The sequence below is a fragment of the Equus przewalskii genome, chromosome 1 (genome assembly GCF_037783145.1).
Source record: "Equus przewalskii isolate Varuska chromosome 1, EquPr2, whole genome shotgun sequence".
Taxonomy (NCBI): domain Eukaryota; kingdom Metazoa; phylum Chordata; class Mammalia; order Perissodactyla; family Equidae; genus Equus; species Equus przewalskii.
In genome coordinates, this window is record NC_091831.1 from 147,141,473 (window position 1) to 147,162,610 (window position 21,138).

General features: G+C 45.8%; 1 protein-coding gene across 2 annotated transcripts in view; it reads left to right on the top strand.

Annotated features, from left to right (window-relative positions):
- Positions 1–217: 217 nt before the first annotated feature.
- Positions 218–21,138, top strand: part of EHD4 (EH domain containing 4) — a 76,711-nt gene continuing 55,790 nt past the window's right edge. Inside the window, exons 1-2 of one of the 2 annotated variants that reach the window (XM_070583368.1) lie at positions 218–1,676; positions 20,329–20,505. In XM_070583368.1, coding sequence (XP_070439469.1) covers positions 1,441–1,676; positions 20,329–20,505 — 413 coding nt within the window. In that variant the 5' untranslated portion in view covers positions 218–1,440. Of the gene's footprint in view, positions 1,677–14,980; positions 15,342–20,328; positions 20,506–21,138 lie in introns of those variants that run through there. The other variant, XM_070583373.1, reaches the window with a different exon arrangement.

Sequence of the window (21,138 nt, forward strand, 5' to 3'; positions counted from 1 at the left end):
TATCAAGTTTGAGAAGTACTGTTGTACACCACATTTCCCCAAAGTTAGGGTACATCAGAATCACCTGGGGCACTTGTTGAGCTGCATCCTTCCTCAATATTTTAACTCAGTAGGTCTGGGGTGATGACCAGAAATCTTTTTTTTTTTTTTTTTAAGATTGGCACCTGCGCTAACATCTGTTGCCAATCTTTTTGATGTTGTTTTTTTTCTTCTCCCCAAAGCACCCCCCCACCCCGCCCCGTACATAGTTGTACATTCTAGCTGTGAGTGCCTCTGGTTGTGCTATATGGGATGCCGCCTCAACATGACCTGATGAGCGGTGCCATATTGGCGCCCAGGATCCCAACCGGCGAAACCCTGAGCCACCAAAGCAGAGCGCACAAACTTAACCACTCGGCCACGGGCCGGCCCCTGAAATCTTCATTTTAACAAGCATCCCAGGTTATGCTAGTGCAGGTGGCCCTGTGGATCACACTTGAGAAATGCTCTAAAACCACTGAGAAATATTCTAAAACTCTAACCTAGGACACCAAAAGTGATGGCTGATTGTTTCTCTCAATCTCAATTTAGATGTGTCCTTTCAACCAGAAAAAAGAGGCAGCTAGGAGTCAACAATAGCTCTCTTAGATGTCCATATGGGGAAATTAGGTTGCAATAATGAGGACGATGACTAAATCTTCGATTTTACAGAAAATCAAATAAAGAAAACCAAGGGCAAACGGCCTTCAGACCATCCAGAATTCAGGGGAGGCAGCCTCGAGAAGTAGGAGAAGCATCTCCTCAAGCAGATTGCAGTCTACTTCTCCTACTTCAAATTCTATCAATTATGCTCGTGAGTCAAGACCTCTTCACCAATACAGTAAGGGTAATAATAACCTGCCAGGGGATAGAAAGAACCTGCCTGTCAACTTTCTGAACTTTCCTCCCCAGTTTCGACGTCCATAGGGTTGAGATGAGTAAACGATCCAGGAGGCTAAGCAGCCTCCGAAGACTCGTTTGTGCCAGCTCAGATTTGCCCGGAAGCCGACGCCACCTGGCCAGAGGTGGGGCCCCGGCGACCAATGGGGGGCCCTCCGATGACGAGTCAGCGCCACCCAATTGAAGAGGCACCCTCTCCCCAGCCGCGTCCTCCAGATGGACTCCAGCATCAATAATTCATGAAGAACCTGCTCTCCATTGGCTGACGCCTCCGCCCGCGCTGGCAGCGGCCCAATGAGGAAGGACAGGAGCGAGCCCTCCTGAATAGTGAACGAGCGCTCGTGACGTGGCGACCGGAGATTGGCTGCGACGGCGCGAGGCGGGGCCCGCTCGGGCGGCGGCGAGCGCAGCGGGGACAGCTCAGTGCGAGCCGGGGAGGGTCCGAACCCGGAGCAGGATCCGAGCGCGGGGCGGCAGTGAGAGGGCGGGCGCGGAGCAGCGCACGGGCGGACCGGCGGCGAGATGTTCAGCTGGATGGGGCGGCAGGCGGGCGGGCGCGAGCGCGCAGGCGGCATGGACGCCGTGCAGACCGTGACGGGCGGCCTGCGCTCGCTCTACCTGCGCAAGGTGCTGCCGCTGGAGGAGGCGTACCGCTTCCACGAGTTCCACTCGCCTGCGCTGGAGGACGCCGACTTCGAAAACAAGCCCATGATCCTCCTGGTGGGCCAGTACAGCACAGGCAAGACCACCTTCATCAGGTAACCCGCCCCGCCCTCACCCCTGCTGGAGTCCTGCCCCACCACCTGGGTGGAAGCGATCCTCCCCACGTGCGCGCGCGTTGTCACCGCCTCCCGCCGCCGTCGGGCTTCCTGCCGCTCGCGGACCCCCTCGCCGCTGCCTCCGCCTCCAGCAGCGGCGTGACCTCAGGTTCCCCGTCGGAGCGCGGTGCCTGGGTGCCGCAGCCCCGCCCCAGGACGCGGCCTCCCGAGGAGGGACTGGCTCTCCCCACGCGGGCAGGAGGGTACCTGGAACCCCTTCTCCGCGTACTCCGGGCCCTCCTTCTTGCTCTTGGAAAGGCACTCCTCCAGCTGGTTTTATCCTGTCACCCTGGCCTGGGGGCCTGGGGAAGGCAGGAAGAGCGAGGCGATTATAAGCACCTTACTAATGGGCGAGTGAGGCCTAGGGCTGGAAATGGGGACAGAGATGTGGGGTATCAGAATGGACCATTGGGTCATAGTTGTGGAGTTAAGCCCCAGCACAGTGCCTGGCGCATAACTTTTTATTGAATGAATGAATGTGGCAACAGTAGAGAGTATTTTGCAAGCCCACTTCTCTTGAGGTCCTTGCACGCCACCACCACCCCATCCTCCTCCCAACCCCCCCAGCCCCCCACCCCATCCCCTTCCCAACCCCACCACCACCGCCACGGTGTTCGAGGGAGGCAGGGAGAGAGGCCGCCATCGTTCAGCCCTTACACAGTCTCGCCTTTATCCGGCCCTAGGAAGTTAGCTGGGTGTAGCAGCCCACCAACCCGTGGCCAGTGGAACTAAAGGGGAGTGTCATATTACTGTTCGTTAGTTTCCGTTTCTTGGTTGGGTCAGTCTCTCTTAGCTCACCCTTGACAACTGAAAGTATTTGGCATGCTCGCTGTCTCCAAAAGCAAAGAATTACTGTGCGTGCCCTAAACTTCCCATAATATAGCTTCCTCCGAACTGATTTTTGATGGGAAAAAAATTTACATTGAAACATTGCTTTTTGAAGAGGCTATTTTACTGCTAAGGCATCTTGCATTTTGAGACTCTGGTTAGGAGACTTGTTTTCCTGGGTTAAACCTTGTGTCAGTTGAAACAAAGTGACTGATCGTTTAAGGTTTGGGTCCAGGGTTTTGGAAATTGTAACAATCTCTTCATCATTGATGTCCAACAGGTGTTCGGAGAACTGCCTCTATATTTGGATACATGCCATTTCTATTAAGTAGCGGCCTCTTTTTCTCCACTCCAGTGACCTAAATAGTTCCCACAAATAGAGTAGTTGTCACTACAGGAAATATGTTCAGTCCAGGCCTGCAGATACACTATGAATGAATTTAGCAAAGCAAATAAGCTATATTGAAATATAGTTCTAGGCAGTAAATTGAATGTGAAGGAAAACTGAAGAAAATAATTCTAAAATTGCTTTATTTGGTTCTTTTTAAAAGCTGAAAATAGGAAAATAGTATTAAATATGTCACCCTAGACACTCAAAATGAACTGTAGAAATATTATAGTAACTGGCACTTTGAAAGATGACAGACAATATATGTAAGCTCTCAGTAATACTAACTGATTTTTAAGTTTATGGGATAATGAAGTATTATGACCAAGTGGTACAAGAGTGGGAGGTGGACCTTTTGAAATATACAGATGAAGGATAAGAAGGTAGCATTGTTATAAGTATAATAATCTTAGACATCAGTGGTGGCATCTTCACAGCACCCCGGACAGTCCCTCCTGTCTGTCTTTACCATGAGGGTTTTATTGTCCCGTGTGTGATTAGGGAGCCCCTGTTGACGCTGAACCAACCTGGATGTGATGTGGCCCTCTGTCTGTGTTCCCATAGCCTGGATAATAAGCAAGTCTGAGGCAGGAGAGCACAATGTACAGGCACATGAATGGATCTTTTTTTCAGTTTACTATTTCATTATATCATTTCTCACTCTTCTCTTTGTTGCCTCCTTTAGAGGGAGCTTTGTGGAATAGCTAAGCATAGTTTTAAGAAAGATTTTGAGATTTGACTCCTGGTGACTCCATCCAAATGGACCTTTTCTCAGTAGGCGCTCAAGCCATGTGCAAGCCCAGAGTGAGGGAGGAGTCACCTTATCAGGAAGTCGCTTGCTCTTGAGACCTTCCCGGCCTAAGAGTGTCGTTAGGCAGAGGGCACAAAGTGAACCTGTGAGGTTGCAAGCAAATCAGGGTGAACAGGAAGATTGGTGAGGCACCCAAGATCTGAGTTTGGTTTCAGAGGGAAGGTAGTAGGAAGAGATTTAGCTCCTGGGAGGAAAGCCCCAAACAAAAGGACAGCTCCCCTGGGGAGTCCTACACTGGAACCAGGGAGCAGAGGTCTTGGCCCAGGGTGCTGACCGCCCTGGATCCTGCCTGCTTCCGTGGCTCTCTTTTCTCTGAGGCTGGTGGTACCTGGGTTGTTTACGTCTAGCCACTGAGCACCAGAAGCTCCCACTTGCTTGTGAGATAGGGTGCACCTGTTTGCATAGCCATAGATTCTTATCCCCCTGGCTTCCTGTACATGCTATCACAGAGCTTGCACTGATTTGGAGGGAAATGTTATTTACTGTAAAGCCACTCAACAAGGCCTTTGGTGTGCATTTCCACACCTTTCATGAAACCTCACTCTTCCCTCCTTTGTCCCATGACTGGGAAGAGCTAGGACCCACTAAAACATGGTGAACCAGGACTTTCATCTGGAGTGAGGAAATTAAGTGTAGGCCTTGTTCTGATGAAAAGGTCTTCCAGATGGGGTGGATGAAGAGCCTGAGTGTCAAGAAAACACACACACACTCCTGCATGGGAGATCACCATGAGGGGCCCCAGTGCAAGGAAGAGGACAGATAGGAGAGTCTGGGTGGACTCTCCTCACATGGATCACAAAACTGTCCCAGAAGGAGACTTCAGATGTGAGGGAGATATTTGTCAAAGTCTCTTTGGGGTAGAAGCAGAACAGCTGGTAAACCTGTTGCCACACTGACAGTTTTATTTCTTAGAAGACAGAGGGTGCAATGAGAGGAAGTGTTGCTCTGCCTCTGACCAGCAGGAGAGAATTGTCCGGAGAAGGAGGAGAGATGGGCCCGGGGCGAGTAGCCATGTCGTCTTAGACTCTGTAAGAGCCGAGGAAGGGTGGATGTTGGGCTTACCCGGCTTGTGTCCAAAACCTGAGGAAAACACGTTTCAGAGATTCCTCCAGAAAATCCCTGGGCCCAGGTGCTGTGGAGGAAGACATTTCCACTGAGAGGAAGAGAGAGTCACTGAAAATCACTTCACATGGTTCCAACTTGTGTTTTTTTAATAACTCCACTTTCTTTATTCTTCCTACACTCTGTCACCTTCTTCCAGAAAATTTTTTCTAATGAAGAAAGAAAGAGGGAAGTCACCCAAGAAAGTGTATAGGCTTTAAAAGGGTAGAGACCAAGATAATTAGGCAAGAAAAAGGAATGGAAGTCATCCAGATTGGAAAGAAAGAAGTGAAACCATCTCTGTTCTCGGAGGACATGATCTTGTATACAGAAAATCCTAACGATTTAGGGAAATCCTAAAGAAAAACTCATAAAACTAATAAACGAGTTCAGTGAGGTGTCAGGATACAAGGTCAATATAGAAAATCCATTGTATTTCTATACACTGGCAATGAACAATCTGAAAATGAAATTAAGAAAACAATTCCATTTATAGTAGCATCTAAAAGAATAAAATACTTAGGAATAAATTTAACAAAAATAGTGTAAAACTTATGCACTGAAAACTACAAAGTTTTGTTGAAAGTAAAAACCTAAAAAAGAAAAAAAAGGAAAGCCATCCTATATTTATGGATTGTAAGACTTAATACCTTTAGAATGGCTGCACTAAAGGGATCCACAGATTCTGTGTAATCTCTACCAAAATCCCGATTGCCTTCCCCACAGAAATTGACAGGCTGATCCTAAAATTCACATGGAAATGTGAGGGATCCAGAATAGCCAGACAATCTTGGAAAAGAACAAAGTTGGAGTTCTCATACTTCCTGATTTTGAAACTTACTACAAAGCTACAGTAATCAGAACAATGTAGTACTAGCATAAGGATAGACATATAAATCAATGGAATAGACCTGAGAGTCAAGAGATAAACCTATACATCTGTGGTCACTTTGTTTTTACAGGGATTCCAAGACAATTCAATGGGGGGAAAGAATATTCTTTTCAACAAATAATGGCGGGACAATTAGAGATCCACATTGCAAAAGGCAAGGAGAGTGCTAATGGGTACAGGGTTTCTTATGGGGGTGATGAAAATGTTCTGAAATTTAATAGTGGTATTAGTTGCACAGCTTTGTGAAATCACAGAATTCTATCCTTTAAAAGGGTGAATTTTATGGTATGTGAATTTTATCTCAATAAAAAATATAAAACAATCCAGTCCTCCATCACTAACCATCCTGTGATTTATTTAATTTTCATAATTCTGCAGTTAGTGGCAGCCAGGTGATTTCTGCATCTGGGTACAATAATTTAAAGTAAAAATGGATGCCAGGAAGAAAACAAACAAAAAAAGTGGAAATAAGCTAAAAGAACTTAAGGACAAAGGAGCTATGGAGCACACGTGAGAAAAAAGGGGGTGCAAATAGCCACCACACAATCCCTATATGGTTTTTTCCCTGTATGTTTTTGTCAGTGTGTAAGCATATTCATTCTTCATAACACTCAAGTTAGTAAAATCAGGTATGATGTTTTCCTATAAAATACTTGATAAGGTAATTGTGTTTTAAAACTTTAGATATTATTTAAATATAGTGTTCATAGGGAAAAAGGGGCAGCGATTCCATATGCAAGCGTGGAAACAAGGTTTATGGAGAGTGTGAAACATTAAGAAGCCGGAAAGAGTGGGCTGAGAGGGCAAAAATGCCTCGGACAATACAAAAGCCTTTTTAGGCAGAATTAGAACCAAAAAAAAAGAATCAGGAAGTGATGGGCCCACTGCTGTGGCCTCTGGCGGTAACAGTAACAGAAAGCAGAACTACTCAGCTATTATTTTGCTTCCTCCTTTTCTGGCAAAGAAAGTGATCCAGAGATGGTAGAAGGGAGCCCAGCCATGTCTGAGGGGAATTGACCCCAGAGAATGAGGAGCTCTCCGGGGTCTGGCTCAAGCAAGGCCCAGTAAACACCTGGTGGGTAGATGGGTGGGAGGACCGTATAGCATGGACTTGCAGTTGTGCTCAAAGAACTGTGTTTGGTGATTTTTAAGAAATTATGAAGACTATGAAAAGTATCAGAAAATTGAAAACAGGCAAATGTCCCAGTTTTCAAAAAAGAGGGGAAATAGATTCTGTTTAAGAACAAAGCTATACTTCTTTCCTTTGATAAGCTCTAGACTCAGTTATTAAAGAGAAGAAAAGTGAAGGCACTCACTACAAGGCAGCCTGGTTCACCCATTAAAAAGAAATCCCATGAGAGAGACACTGTGGGAGGTCTGGTGGTTCTCACCCTCATCAGGCGCTGGAGCCCCTGAAAATCTGTGTCAAATACCGTGCCCTTTGCAGATCTCTGAAATACTTAATTTTTTACAGAAGAATAGACTATATTTGTAATATACAATATAAGATCATATTTATACACCCCAGTGTTCATTTATTCAAATAATATTGATTTCAGGGATGGGCCCGGCTGTCATAGAACTTAGAGTTTCATGGGGAATATGGAAAGGAATCAACAAGCCATTAGTGTTCACAGTGACAAGAGCTATGACACTAGAAGCACAGGATGGGATGGACGCATAGGAGAGACACTTCATTCAGGCTTGGAGGTTGGAAAAGGCCTCGCTGAGGATGCAACCTAAAAGCTGAGCCCTGAGGAATGAGCCAGAGTTAGCTGCCAAAGGAGACCGGGAAGTCAGGACGAGATGGTGTCGATGGTGAGGCCCAGGTTTCTTGGATAAGCGGGTGGATGGTAGAACTGTCCACTGAGATAGGGACACAAGAAGAAGGAGAGTGGGGACATAGTTACGAGTTTCAATTTCAACCTATGTTTAAGTGGATACCCAGGTGTAGAGTCCACGAGGGGCTGGACTTATGAGTCCCGGAGCAAGAGGAAGAGGAGCTTATGGAGACACTGGGGAGAAAGTCACCCGAAAGGTGAAGCAATGCCAGGGGAGGATGGTGGTTCAGAGCCATCTTAGGGCTCTTTTGGTTGCAAGTGACAGAGAAATTCAACTAAAAAAGGCCTAAGTACAAAGGTACAAATTTTCTCATGAAACTGATCTGCCTGGGGTGTGCTGGCTTCAGGCCCAGCCTAGGACCCCAAGTGGTGCCCTCAGGACTCTGTCTCTCAGGTCTGCTGCCTTCCTCGTGCTGGCCTCCTTCTCAGGCAGTTGCCCCGCATGGGGTGGGCAGGTGGCCATCTCCAATTCCAGACTCACGTTCTGCCAGCCCAGCAACCCCAGAAAAAAGAAACTTCTTCCCCAACAGTTTCAGCAAAAGTCTCAGGTTTGGGTCTCATTGGTTCGACTCTAGCCATATGCCCATCCCTGAACAAATGCTAGAGCCAGGGGAATGAAATAGCCATGCCAGAGTGGGGTGCTTAGCCCCCAAACCATGATGTGGACCAGGAGTGGGGAAAGGTGGGTCCTCAGGGTACCATTATCAAAGGAGGGGAAACGGGTGCTAGACAGGTGAGACAGCAGACAGCACCCACAAAAGCCAAGGAAGGAGAGAGCGGGCGGTCAGCAGTGGCAGATGCTTCTGGGAGAAGGATTGGAATGGAACCAGTGGATTAGCCATCAGCAGCCAGGGTGACCTTGGCAGGAGGCGTGTCAGTAAGTGGTGGTGATGGAAGCCAGGTGGCGGTGGGTTGAGGAATGAGTGGGAGGTGAAGCGTCAAATATAGAAACTCTGAGCAACTGGGCACTGAAGGGGAGGAAGCGTGCCCTGGGCCCCCGCATTCCAGAGGTTTGGTTCACCTTGGCAGAGTGAAAAGTTGATGGAAGGGGCGGCAGAGGGGAAGCAGCTGGTGTTTCAGAAGCCTGAGAGGAGGCAGGACTCAGAGCAAGGATTCTGAGAAGGGCAGTGGGGGCTCCAGGGTGGGTGGGGTGTGGCAGTAGTGACAGTCAGCTTGGCAAGACACTGTAGGATGGCCTCTTGTCCACTCATTACATCATCTACCCGACAAAAGGCAGCAGTGCCAGAGGATTCGGAGAAATGGGCCTGTGGTTAATTATCAAATTCACTTCCTTAACTCACATGGAGAAGCTTACTTCTAAAAGACATTCAATATCCTTTTCAAAACCTTGGAAAATTATGAACTAGAAAGCCGTGGTCCCCGGATCTGGCTGCGGGTCAGAATCACTGGGAGACCTTCTGAAGCGGACGCCGGGGCCTCATCCCACACCTCCTGAATCGGACTGTCTGTGGGTGAGGCTCAGAAATCTGTTTTTGTTTTTATAAACCACCTCTCAGAGTGATTCTTAGGCAGCCTCCCCCGGGAAACATTTGGGAACCATTGATAGACGAAGGTTCAATTGATGGAATCATGACAACTGAACCATCCAGCCTGAAGAGAGAGTCTCGCTTCAGCCGGCCTTCCATGGCCTGTGGTCCAAGCTCCAACTGTTCACATTTTTAACAAATGACCTAGATGAAGACCTGGAATCCGTGCTTACAAAACTGGGGATTATGCAATCAACACAATTTAATAAACAGCCTTTTTTCACTTAAATATGATATAGTGAACTTTTTCTTGTGTCATTAAATAATCTCCAAAAATAACTTTAAGACGGCCTCACATTCTGTCATACAGCCTGGAACGTTGTTTCTAATTTTACGCTGTTATGATAATGTTGCAGTGAGCATTCTTGGCTATAAATCTTTTATTTCTAGGTTTTTTCTTTGAATAGCTGTCTCATGCTTAGAAAAGCATGGATTACTGTATCCAAAGGTATAAATATTTTTCAAATTTATAATATTCCTGATTTTATATATATATATACTGTATTCTATATTTTTTCATCCTGAATATATATACACATATTCCTATTCAGAAAAGTTACTGCAAATTAGACTCCCACCAAGGAATTTACTATGAGGATCATTATTTCACCAAACCATCAGTAAAACTAAGTATTACTATTAAAAGCAAATTTTATAGGAAAAATTTCTTTTACTTTGCTCTTTTTTTTTTTAACTAGTGAAGTTGACCTTATATATAGTCATCGTGTATATTTCTTTGGTGAATTGCTGTGAACTTTGCCCAATTTTCATTTGGAGTATATGTCTTTATTTTGTAGCTATTTAAAAATTTTGCTCAATAATGGCTATCAGGTCTTTGTCATAGCTATTATAAGTATTTTTCCAGTTTGAGGATTGTCTTTTAAATTTTTTATGATAATTTTTGACGTGCAGATATATTTAATATTTGTGTCAAATCTAACATTTTTTTTCCTCTTTCATGATGTCTTTTATCACTCTTATGCCTAGAAAATCCTTGTTTATGCTAAGATTCAGTAAATAGTCACCTATATTTTCTTTTATTAGGTAGGCTTTTTAAAATATTTAACTCTTTAACACCCTTGGAAGTGAAATCTGTTTCAAAAGTGTTCATTTTGGGTTTTTTTTTTCTTTTTTAACACTATTTTTTGAGTAATCCTATCTTTTCCCACTGTCGCATGAGGCTCCCTCAGAGGCTGACTTATTAAATGTCGGGACCTTTTGGGACCTTTCTCTCCCGTTCTTTTATTCTGTTGGTGGCATCTTATACCTGCAGCATACTGTCTTACGTATTATCACTTTAAAACATTCTTTAATAAGTGGTAGTGCATACCCTTCTGAGCTCATTTCTCTTTGCTTTCCAAATACTGTCAATCATCATTTCCTGTTGTTCTTTCAGAGGAACCTTGAAATTATTTCATTAGATTCTTCCCAGATGATCCCGCTGGGATCCATTTGTGTTGACTGCTTTATGTCTTGGCATTTGCTCTTCCCAAGCGGGAACCCAGCATTGCTTTTACTCAGACCTTCTTTTTTATATCCCAGGAAGGTGCCTGATTTACTCATACAGGTTCTATATACTTTGATTAATGTTGTTTTGGGGTATTTTATACTCTTTTGTGAATCAGATTTTTTTTTCCTTTATATTTGCCAACTAGGTATTACTGGGACGTGAGATAGCTACTGATTTTGTTTGTGTTTTCGTTTTGTATCTGTTCATTTGATTCAAGTTATTCTGATAACTTTTCGGTAGATTCTCTTGGATTTTCTAGATTGACAGCTGTATCAGTTACATTCAGGATTACTTTGTTTCCTCTTATGTTTTGTATTTTATTGTATTGGGAAGTGAGCATTCATATCAAGCTTCTAATTTTTTTTTCCTGAGGAAGATTAGCCCTGAGCTAACATCTGCACCAGTCTACCTCCACTTTATATGTGGTTTGCCACCACAGCATGGCTGACGAGTGTTGTAGGTCCGTGCCTGGCATCTGAACCTGTGAACCTGGGCCATCAAAGCGGAGTACACCAAACTTAACTGCTACACCATGGGGTCGGTCCCCTCAAGCTTCTCATTTTAATGGTCATGCCTTTGTTTTGCACCTTAAGATATGATGTTAGCTGTTGGTTTAATATTTTATAAATTAATCACGTTAAGATATTATCCTTCTATTACTAATTTTAAAAGAATTTCATTTGAAAAAATTAGAATAAATGTTGAGTTTTACTAAATGCCTTTTAACCTTTTCCTTTAACCTGTGTTCTGTGGAATGCAATTCTGGGAGATTACTAATAGGTGTTCCAAGAAAAAATGGTTCTATAGTCAAGCACCTTTGGGACATACTATATCCTATAGCCTCCTCATGAAACCTTATAGTGCTCCCAGGTCAGCCTGAAGTCTGCTGTCTGATTCATAAATTACAAGTCATAACATAGAAAACACTTAATAGATCTTCACTGCATGAGCAAAGGAATGACTGGAAAAATAAACAGGACAGGAAGAAACTGGGAAGTATGTTGCCTTTGATTCCCGTAAACTTCCTCTCCCTTTCTTCTTCTTCCTTTCCTTCCTTTCCCTTTCTTCCACCCTCGTTCCAGAATAGCATGGAAGGTGGAGTGGAATAGCTCAGGGATTGGCTTAGGTTAGACAGCAGTGTGCTTTAGACACATCTCAGCCCCGTGTACTTTAAACTCCATTGATAGCTGGAAAAACAGAGATGTGACAAGGCTTTACCCAGCCCGTTCCACTTTCCCGGTCCAACAGGCTAATGTCCATTCCTTTGGTAGGCACAGCAGTTTCAAAGATGATGTTATCTGAACAAGCAGTCCTGATGATAATGTCAATGATTTAACTAAGGAAAAACAAAAATGAAAATAAAAGCTAGATTTCACGCTTAAAGAAGACGTATAGTTTTAAAATGGAAGTGAAGCTTGGTCTGACAGTTTTCCAATAACTCCAAGAAAATTAAAATTTTAAAGTAGATGAGATGTCTGTTCAGGGATGTTTATCTCAGCGTTATTTTTAAAAGCAAGAAATGGGAAGCTATTTAATGCCCAACAGTAAGGAAATGGCAAACTAAATTCATACATATTCACCTTGGAATAGCATGCAGCCATTAAAAGTTGTGTCTTCAAAGAATTTTTAGTGGCATGAGGAAAAACTAACGGTGAAAAATCTAGATGCAAAATTGTTTAAACACTTGGATCCCAATTTGATAAAGAAAAAATTATATTCACAGAGAAATGACTGGATGGAAATATATCAAAATGTTCAAAGTAGTCATTATAGTGTGGTCTCCTGCAAGCTGCTTACCTAGTCATAAGCACAGTTTTCTATAAGTTAGGGGTAAAAATACCTGCTCCAGCGACAGTGAGGATGAGGTGATGAAACAGGTGGGAAATGCCTTAGAAACTGTCCCGCACGGTGTCATAACAGTTGTTGTATGTGGTGGTGGTGGTACTAACTTGCTAGGAAATAATTGTCTATTCTGGACCATTTTATAAGACTTTTGTGATAATAAACATTTGATTCTTCTCCCACTTCTACTTCTTGGTATTAAACATGAAGAGAAACAAAAGAAACTGCTTTACAAACATCATTTCCAGATTCAAGACAAACCGGAGTTGAAAGTCGAACCTTTTGTTTTCAGCCCCTCTCCTAGTGAAGTAGTGGATCAGGTATTATCAATAAAAACTGCATTATGGAGAACTTTCCAACGCTCATTATGAATTGAAATGTGTTTAACCTCATAGCCCTGGATTTAAAAGTAAGGAAATAAAGCTGCTTCTCCAACTGAACTCGCAAGTTGTACTTTATATATTTCTTTTACATCTCTATGGTTTAAACCCTTAGTAACACTCAAAGGGATAAAATGACTGTTGGTGTTGGTTTAAAGCTCTTTTAAAAAATGTCCCATGCAGCCGCCCCGTGGCCGAGTGGTTAAGTTCACTCACTCCGCTTTGGAGGGCCAGGGTTTCGCTGGTTCGGATCTTGGGCGCGGACATGGCGCCGCTCATCAGGCCACAGTGAGGAGGCATCTCGCATGCCACAGCTAGAAGGACCCACAACTAAGAAAAATACACAACTATGTACTGGGGGGCTTTGGGGAGAAAAAGGAAAAATAAAAATCTTAAAAAAAAAAAAATGTCCCATGCCAGGGCCTGGCCTGGTGGTGCAGCGGGCAAGTGCTCACGTTCCACTTCAGCGGCCCGGGGTTCCCCACTTCGGATCCTGGGTGCAGACATGGCAGTGCTTGGGAAGCCATGCTGTGGCAGGCGTCCCACAAATAAAGTAGAGGAAGATGGGCAAGGATGTTAGCTCAGGGCCAGTCTTCCTCAGCAAAAAGAGGATTGGTGGCTGATGAATCGTCCTCAAAAAAAAAAAAAAAAGTCCCAGACTGTATCAGTGAATTGAACCCTCAAACTCTAGGCACAGATGACAGTGTATGCAGAAAGATGTATATTTTTTAAAATCCTAATTATAATTACGCAAGCCATTTCTCTAGATTTTGGCTTGAGAATTTAAAAATAATGCTCAAAAGCACCCCAAATACATGTGTCATCTTACTTTTTAGAGTGTTTACTTAATAAATACCTACTAAAAAGTCTTAGATTTGGGCATTTGTGATGATTCACAGAATGCAGGACAAGTAAGAAATCCTAGGTTCTAATAAACCACTTAATGTGTTTGAGTCTTAGTTTTCTCATCTATAAAACGGGGGAAGAATAGCACCTACCCCATAAGGTACTAAGGATGAAGTAAATTTATTCAGCACATAACAAGTCCTGAGACTTTAGGTGTATTACTAAAACAATTAATGCCTTTTCCAGTATTCCAAGGACAAGTGTGACCGTCAAAACCCAGACCGCATGCATGGATGAGTATTCGGGGGGGACCAAGTTTGCGGCTGCAATTTCGGGTGTCTGTCCTTGAATAATGTGCCTCTTATAGTTTGTTAGTCATTCTTAAGCCCATCTCTGAGAAGATGGTGTTTGAGTATGTTGAGGGACTTTTCATCTTCTGGAAGATTTTCTTCATCCCCTTGTCACAAATGACTTTCTATGAAGTTAAAAAAAGTTTCTAGCCTAAGCAATGGAAGAAAAAAGACACTGTCCACATATACGCTTGTTTGAAAGCAGGTCCTTGAGCCCAGACTGAGCATGGCAGCCAGAGTGCCCGGGAGCCATCTGTGTGGGGCAAATCGTGGCCTTCAGCTGACAGGGACAAGGAGATGTCCCTGGTGGTTTCCCATCCTCCCAACCCCCCCCCTCCGCCCAGCTGCTTGGACTCCAAATGTCTCTGCCTTTTTACGTTGCCGGCCTGGCTGGAGACTCGGAGCAATCACCACTGGAGTTGGCAGCCCTCTCTGAGAACACAGGAAAAGGAGAGCAAGCTGGAGCCGGGGACAAACGCCCCGTCTAACGCACAGGATGCCTGTTGGGGGGCTAATCAGCTCTGAACCTCAGTGGATTCTTTCTGTAGTCTTCCTGTGGCCTCTTGTTCCTTTGAATTCTTGTTATTGCAGATAACAACGCAAAGTGCCTGGAACTCATAGCTTTGGGCAAGCCTCTGAGGTGTCAAAAAAGAAGAAAAAATGTTTAACACAATTGCTGAGCCTCGTGCCTGTGGCTGTGTGGGTAACCCATTTACACAAACATCGCACCTCAGGATCCACTCAGACTCCTCCTTTACGGGTGCTGGTTTTGAACCTCATCACTTCATTCCCACTTGCTCGTGTCGGGTACTCTGTGTCCTGGTTGTTCTTAGTCCTCTCACTGCACATGACACGTGCCTGCATGCCCCACAGTATGACATAAGTGTGTCTGAGTTCCACAGTCCCCCAGCGTAGAAACTCTTCTGGGCCATCAGCTCAGAGGGTCATATATTAACTCCTGTATCTGACAGGTCCTACTTAGGGTCCCAGGAGCTGGGGGCTGTGTGGGACCTCAAGGCTATGGGACTGAGCCTGGTGTAAAAGCAAAGACCCCGGGCCAGGAGGGAGGAGCTCCGAGTCCTGCACGGCCACTAGTGGGTTTGACTGGCAGCATGTCACTTTCCTGCTCTAATCCTCAGTCTCTTCACCTGTGGAGACATGGGGTCGAAGCAGGTGATTCCTATGAGACTCTGGGGCTCTGAAGTTCTGGTGTGTGGACTGCCCTGCAGGAAATCACAACCTGTCAGAAGAGAAGAAATAGGCCCACAGGTAACGCCAGTACTAGATGTTCCATGAGGAGCTCCACAAGAGAACGGGAGGTGGGAAGTGGCCAAAAAAAAGGTCCTGGAGTGATCAGGGAGGACTGCCCTGGAGGAGGTGATGTTTTGTAAAGTGACTTAAAGAATGGGTAGCATAGAGAGTGGAGCTCATGAGACGTGATTCCCCACCAGACAGAAGAGATGAAGTGAGGGAAGACGGGGACAGGTATTTCGGTCCTGGAAAAGGCTAATCAAGGAGGGAAGGAGGTCCATAATAGGAGAGGAGCAAGAGCCCAGACTGTGAGGTAGAAGGGAGTGACTGGTGGAGGTCCCCGAAGGGAAGTTTTCTGGGAAAGAGTGGGGCGTTAGTGAAGGCTGTCTGATTAAAGCAGTGCTTTAGAAAAAGAATCTGATCTTCCAGGGCAGATGGGGGAGAAGGGGGCTGGGAGGCAGCTGGGAAGCATGGAGTGACCAGCACCCAAATGAGGTGTGATGAGGAAGCAGAGAAGTGAGAGAGGGAGGCTGGAGCCTGATGGCCACTGGATGAGGGGAGAAGTCCGTCAGAGCACGGATGCTGGTTCTGCACCTACCGTGTCCCAGATGCTGTGTTGGATGCTGAGGATGCGGTAGTGAGCCAGACCAATGAGGGCCCCTCTCAAGGTGCTTCTACCATCCTGGGATAATAACACCCAAACAGTAACATGAGGTAATTTCAGATATGGTAAGTGCTATGAGTAGGGTAATGGGGGGAGGGGGTGGGGGATCAGACAGACTGGAGAGGCTCCTTTTGTCAGGGTGCTCGTGGGAAGGCCTCGCTAAGGAGGTGCTGTTCAACATGCAGGCATCTGGGGGCATTGAGCACCCCAGCCCTGTGCCAGAGACTTCCAAGCATATGAGAAGCGTTAGTGAACCAAACGGACAAGAAGCCCTGATGGGGCTTACACTCCCCCAGCGGGAGACAGGGAATAAATAACAAATAATAATAGATAAGTAAATTTTATATTGTGGTAGAAAGAGATACAAGCTATGGGGAAGAGAACACATGTTTTTTTAAATTTTTTTTTGCTGTTATAGATAATGCTACAATGGACATCATGCAAAATCTTTTTCATGTGTCTAGGATTTTTCCTAAGGATAGATTTCAAAAAGTAGAGTTACCCCATTTTAAAGGCATTTAACACAAAGTATCAAATTGCTTTCCGCTGAGGTTATACCAACTTATTCCCCCACTAACATACATAAGGGTGTTTATTTCACTGCACCTTCAGGAGCGTTGAGTATTATGAGTTTTTTAAAGTGCTAATATGCTAAATCTTTAATTGGCATTACTTTGATAGTGAAATTGAACATTGATTTTTGGCTTTTTGTTATCTGTGGAAGAAAGTATCACGAAGCAAATTAATAATGTAAGCAAGCTATGTAATACAGTAATTCTTCGTAGTTCAGGCTCTTCCTCTCTGCCTGGGACTCGGAGATTGAATGATTTCCCAAGGTCACAGTTCAGCGGGCATCTTTTACTTCATCCTGATTCACATTAGCAGCAACCTTTAAAAATGATTATTCGTTCAAGTTCTCTTTGGCAGGGTTGTTCCTTAGGAAATTCTAGCTTCTCTTACAGTATGAACTTGAAAGTGAGAAACACCTGCTCTGCTTTAAATAATTTCATACTTTAGGTTTTTCATTGAAACCCCCGTTATTCCAAAATTAGTGGGGTTTTCTGTGCTTTGTATGTAAACGAAACATCAGGAAGCAGTTCAGGCACTCCTTGGCAAGGACGGTCTGCCTTACACACCTTTGTGTGTGAGTGAGTTACTGCCTCGCTGGTGACTCGCTGCTGGACTACGGCACCCACACTCCCGCCACCCCTGCCTGAGCCCCCTGCTCACCTCCAGGCAGCCTGGAGCTGGAGGATCCTCCCCCACCCAGCCCTGGGAAGGTGCTGAGGAGGGGCCGTATCACAGAGAGCCACCCAAGGTGGAACTCAACTCTGAGCTCTTCCCCTAAAAGGTAGTGCGACAGTTCTTGTTGGCTTTGTCTGTTTTATTGGTGTGTGTGACCTTTCGTACGCTGCCTTGGCCAGCGAACCGTTGCTGTTAACGTTGAGGGAAGGCGCCTGTCAAGTTTCATACCAACCCTTGAACAAAGGTTCTCTTTAGTCAGTTGGGAACTGTGCGTGCTGCAGGGAGCCTGGTGACATTGGCTGCTGTTCTTCCAAGCCCCGGCCCTCTCCCCTTCCTCCGTCTCTCCCACAGGCCTCCTGGCGCAGCCTCGTCTGGGCCGTGGGGCATGGGAATCAAGTTGGACATGGGAGGGGTGTGATCTGGACTTGAATTCTGGCTTTGCTGCTGGGTGACTTCGGACCTGAGCGCCCAGAGTGGCTGTAAAAGCTAAATTCCACGTCCATCTGTGTGTGTGAGATCCACACACCATGTGCACTCTGTCTGTGCTCGAGTTCCACAAGGTGTGAGACGCCGTCACTGTAGCTTTTACCGAGATTTCTGAGATTGGTGTGGAATTGCACAAGAATTTATAAACAGGAGCATTTCTGTGCCTAAGGGTATTTACTAGTCTACTAGGTGCCCGGAAACGTTTTGAAAAATTTTGAAAATTAAATTTGAACATGTTTAAAAAAATAGCACCTCCTCTCCCCAGCTTCTCTCCGGGGAGAATGGGAGAGCTGGCCCCTTGTGCATGGGGCAGCCCCAGGACCGTGCAGGAGAGCACTCTGGAGAGCTCTTTTCCCTCACTTTGAGGAAGCTGCAGGTCGTGGAGCCTGTGCCCATGGGCACACTCTGCGTGAGGGCCCTGCACTGCCCTCATGCTCCTCAACTCTAGGCAAACCACGAGCTCGAACCCAGTCTGCACAAGAACTGGAGTCCAAGTATCTGTATTCCATTTCCACTGAAGCCCTTACTGTGTGACCTTGGGCAGGTTGCTTAGCCTGTCTGATGCCTGAGTTTTCCCACCTATAAAATGAGGATGGTGTTAGCACCCACCTCAGAGTGTTGGGATTAAATGAAACGGTTGTGCACATTAGGGCTTTGTACCACATCAGGTAAACAGGGAGTTCTTGGTAAATGCTGGGTGCTATTAGCTGACATTTTTTCCACATTTACTCTAAATTTAGGGGACATGCTTGAATGATGCATCTAGGCTGGTACTCCACAACTTCACAGAAATGTAGAAGATTTGGATGATGTTAAAACTAGCACTGAAATCAATTAAATATTTACAAGATACCATGCTAAGATTGCTGGACAATTTTGATTTTATTTACATAGCAAACAGAGATCTAAAGAGTGGCTTAATTTCTTATTCTTAGAAAGATGGCAAAATTTTATTGGACAGTTAACAGTTCAGTTCTTTCCCTCTGTCCCTGGAAATAAAATCACAGGTTCTGGCCTTAAATTTGATCAGGCAGAACATTTTAGAAACAAAGAGATCGTTTAGGACCAGCTCGATTGTTAGCTGCAGGAGTGGGGAGCTAGAGGAAGTCATGTGGGTTTCTGCCCGTGAGCCTCGTCCCCAGGGTGAAGATCGTCTCCCTGGCGGGGCTGGGACACAGCTCTGCCCCCGTCCCCGCAAACAGGGCTTCTCTTCCACTGCCCCCCACCCCAGGACCCGTTCACAGTCACTGTCAAGTGTTCTCTGAAGGTGTCGCGTTTCCACCTGTTGCTGGGTAATGAGGAAGATGTGTTCCCAAATAGTCCCTTTTTCGTATTCCCCTTGGTTGCAAAGGAAGGAGGGAGGGGTCTTTGCCCCCGCATCCCATATATGCTTGAATACACATAAGTGTGTTCCTACATCACGGAAAGAATCTTGGTGGGGAGGGCGGGAGGGCGTCTGAGTGGCTTCAGTGAAGGGAGTGCTGGTGGGGTAGGGAAGAGCTATGTTAGGACTCAGCCATTTCCCGCAGAAAGCAGACTTTCCCCACCGCTCTGCCTCTGGCTCCCTTGCCCCACCCCAACCGTGTCATTGAGCCAGTCCTGTGCTGTATATCACATCAGTTGGTCTCCTGCCCCCTGAATAAGGACCCTCAATGACGTTTGCTAGGGCCACTGTATACAGTTGTGCAGGTTAAACTATATGAGGGCACCTGGCAGGGGGGCTGTGGGGGGTAATATCCAGCTAGTGTCCTGCTTGCTGTCTGTGATCCGAGTGCAGGGCTGTGTCTGCCTAGAACGAGGGGCATCTTTTCCAATTTGTACACAGGGCTAGCCATGGCCCTGGTGACATCTAATCTGAGCCCCCCCTCCTTCACCCCCATGCCCATAGCAGCCTCTGTTGCTGCTGAGTTCTTTGGAGATCGTCTTCCATGGCCACGACCTCCAGGAGCCCAAGAGAGCTGTAAAATGCACAAGGGAGGATGTGGCGGCCTCATTGATTGCCAGGGACAAGGAAGAAGATGCTTCATTATTTCATCCACTATACTGAGTGCCATCTGTGGGCAGGCACAGTGCTGGGTGCTGGGGATATGCATCTGGCCATAGACGGGGCCTGCCTGCAAGGACCTTCAGACAGAGGAGTGTAGTACCCATGGCGAGTACCATGATGGCCGTGGGTACAGGGTGCCCAGGGCCCAAAGAGGACGCATCACCACCACACTGGGGGACAGGGGTGCTTCCCTAAAGGAGATGGACCTGAGTAGGGCCTTCTAGGATGCCTAGGAGATGACTGGGTACACTTCTCTGGGTGGTGTCTGTTGCGCCAAGGGAACCGCAAACGAGAACCGCGTGCTGAGCAAAGGTGCACTTTGAGAAAGCCCAGCGAATCTGCAAGACGCCTGACCTCCTTCCCTAGGCTCCCTACACTGGGGGGAAAGTAGGTCTGTAGATTTTAAGCTTTGAAAATTCATTATTAGCAGAAAAATGTAATGCTAATCATTCTCCTTGTCTTGGGGGTTCTATTTCTAGGTTTGTAAATGGTTATGTTAAACAGGAAACTGTCTGACCTCTTGTGACAACATGCTGAGTTTCTTGTCTTTTCCTCTTTCCCAGATACTTATTGGAGCAAGATTTCCCCGGCATGAGGATTGGTCCAGAGCCCACCACCGATTCCTTCATCGCCGTGATGTACGGGGAGACGGAGGGCAGCACCCCAGGGAATGCTCTAGTCGTGGACCCCAAAAAGCCGTTTCGAAAGCTTAGTCGCTTTGGAAATGCTTTCCTGAATCGGTAAGGACCAGCAAACTGCCATCTTGGATCAGGTTGTTTTAAACCTTTTCTGTGAATTCTTGCTAATTATGTGTAAAGGTTCAAAAACAGAAGAACGGAGCATGTCTGTTCTAGAAGAGAGAGGCTATAGAGAGTATGCTTATCATATTCAGATATTCGAAAGGTTATCATAGGAAATGATCGTTTATACCTATTCTGGGTGGCTTCAGAGGGCAGAGCTAAGGCCCAGGCTTGGACATTATAAGGCTACACAGTAGAAGCAACAAATTTCTAATAATTCGAGCTGCACAAAAATAAATCAAGTTGCCTTGTGAGGTAGTGAGCCCCCCATCACTGGCAATGTTAAGTGGTGGCTAGATGGCCAGCTCTCAGGTGTGGTATGCTGGGGCCTCCTTCCTGCTCAGAGAGCTTAGCCGAGAGGGCCCCTGAAGTTTACCTGACACCCAGATTTAGTCTGTTGATTACTCCAGGACAGGTCACCCCACCTCCCTGGTTGTCCCTTATGCTTCTCACTCCCATGCTTTGAGCTGCTTCCTTATTCATTAGAACGGGGCAGGGGAAATAGAGTCAAAACAACACCAAAAGTTCATTTTGTTACATGGTCGTTATTGTGTAGATGTGAAGTCCTGGGGT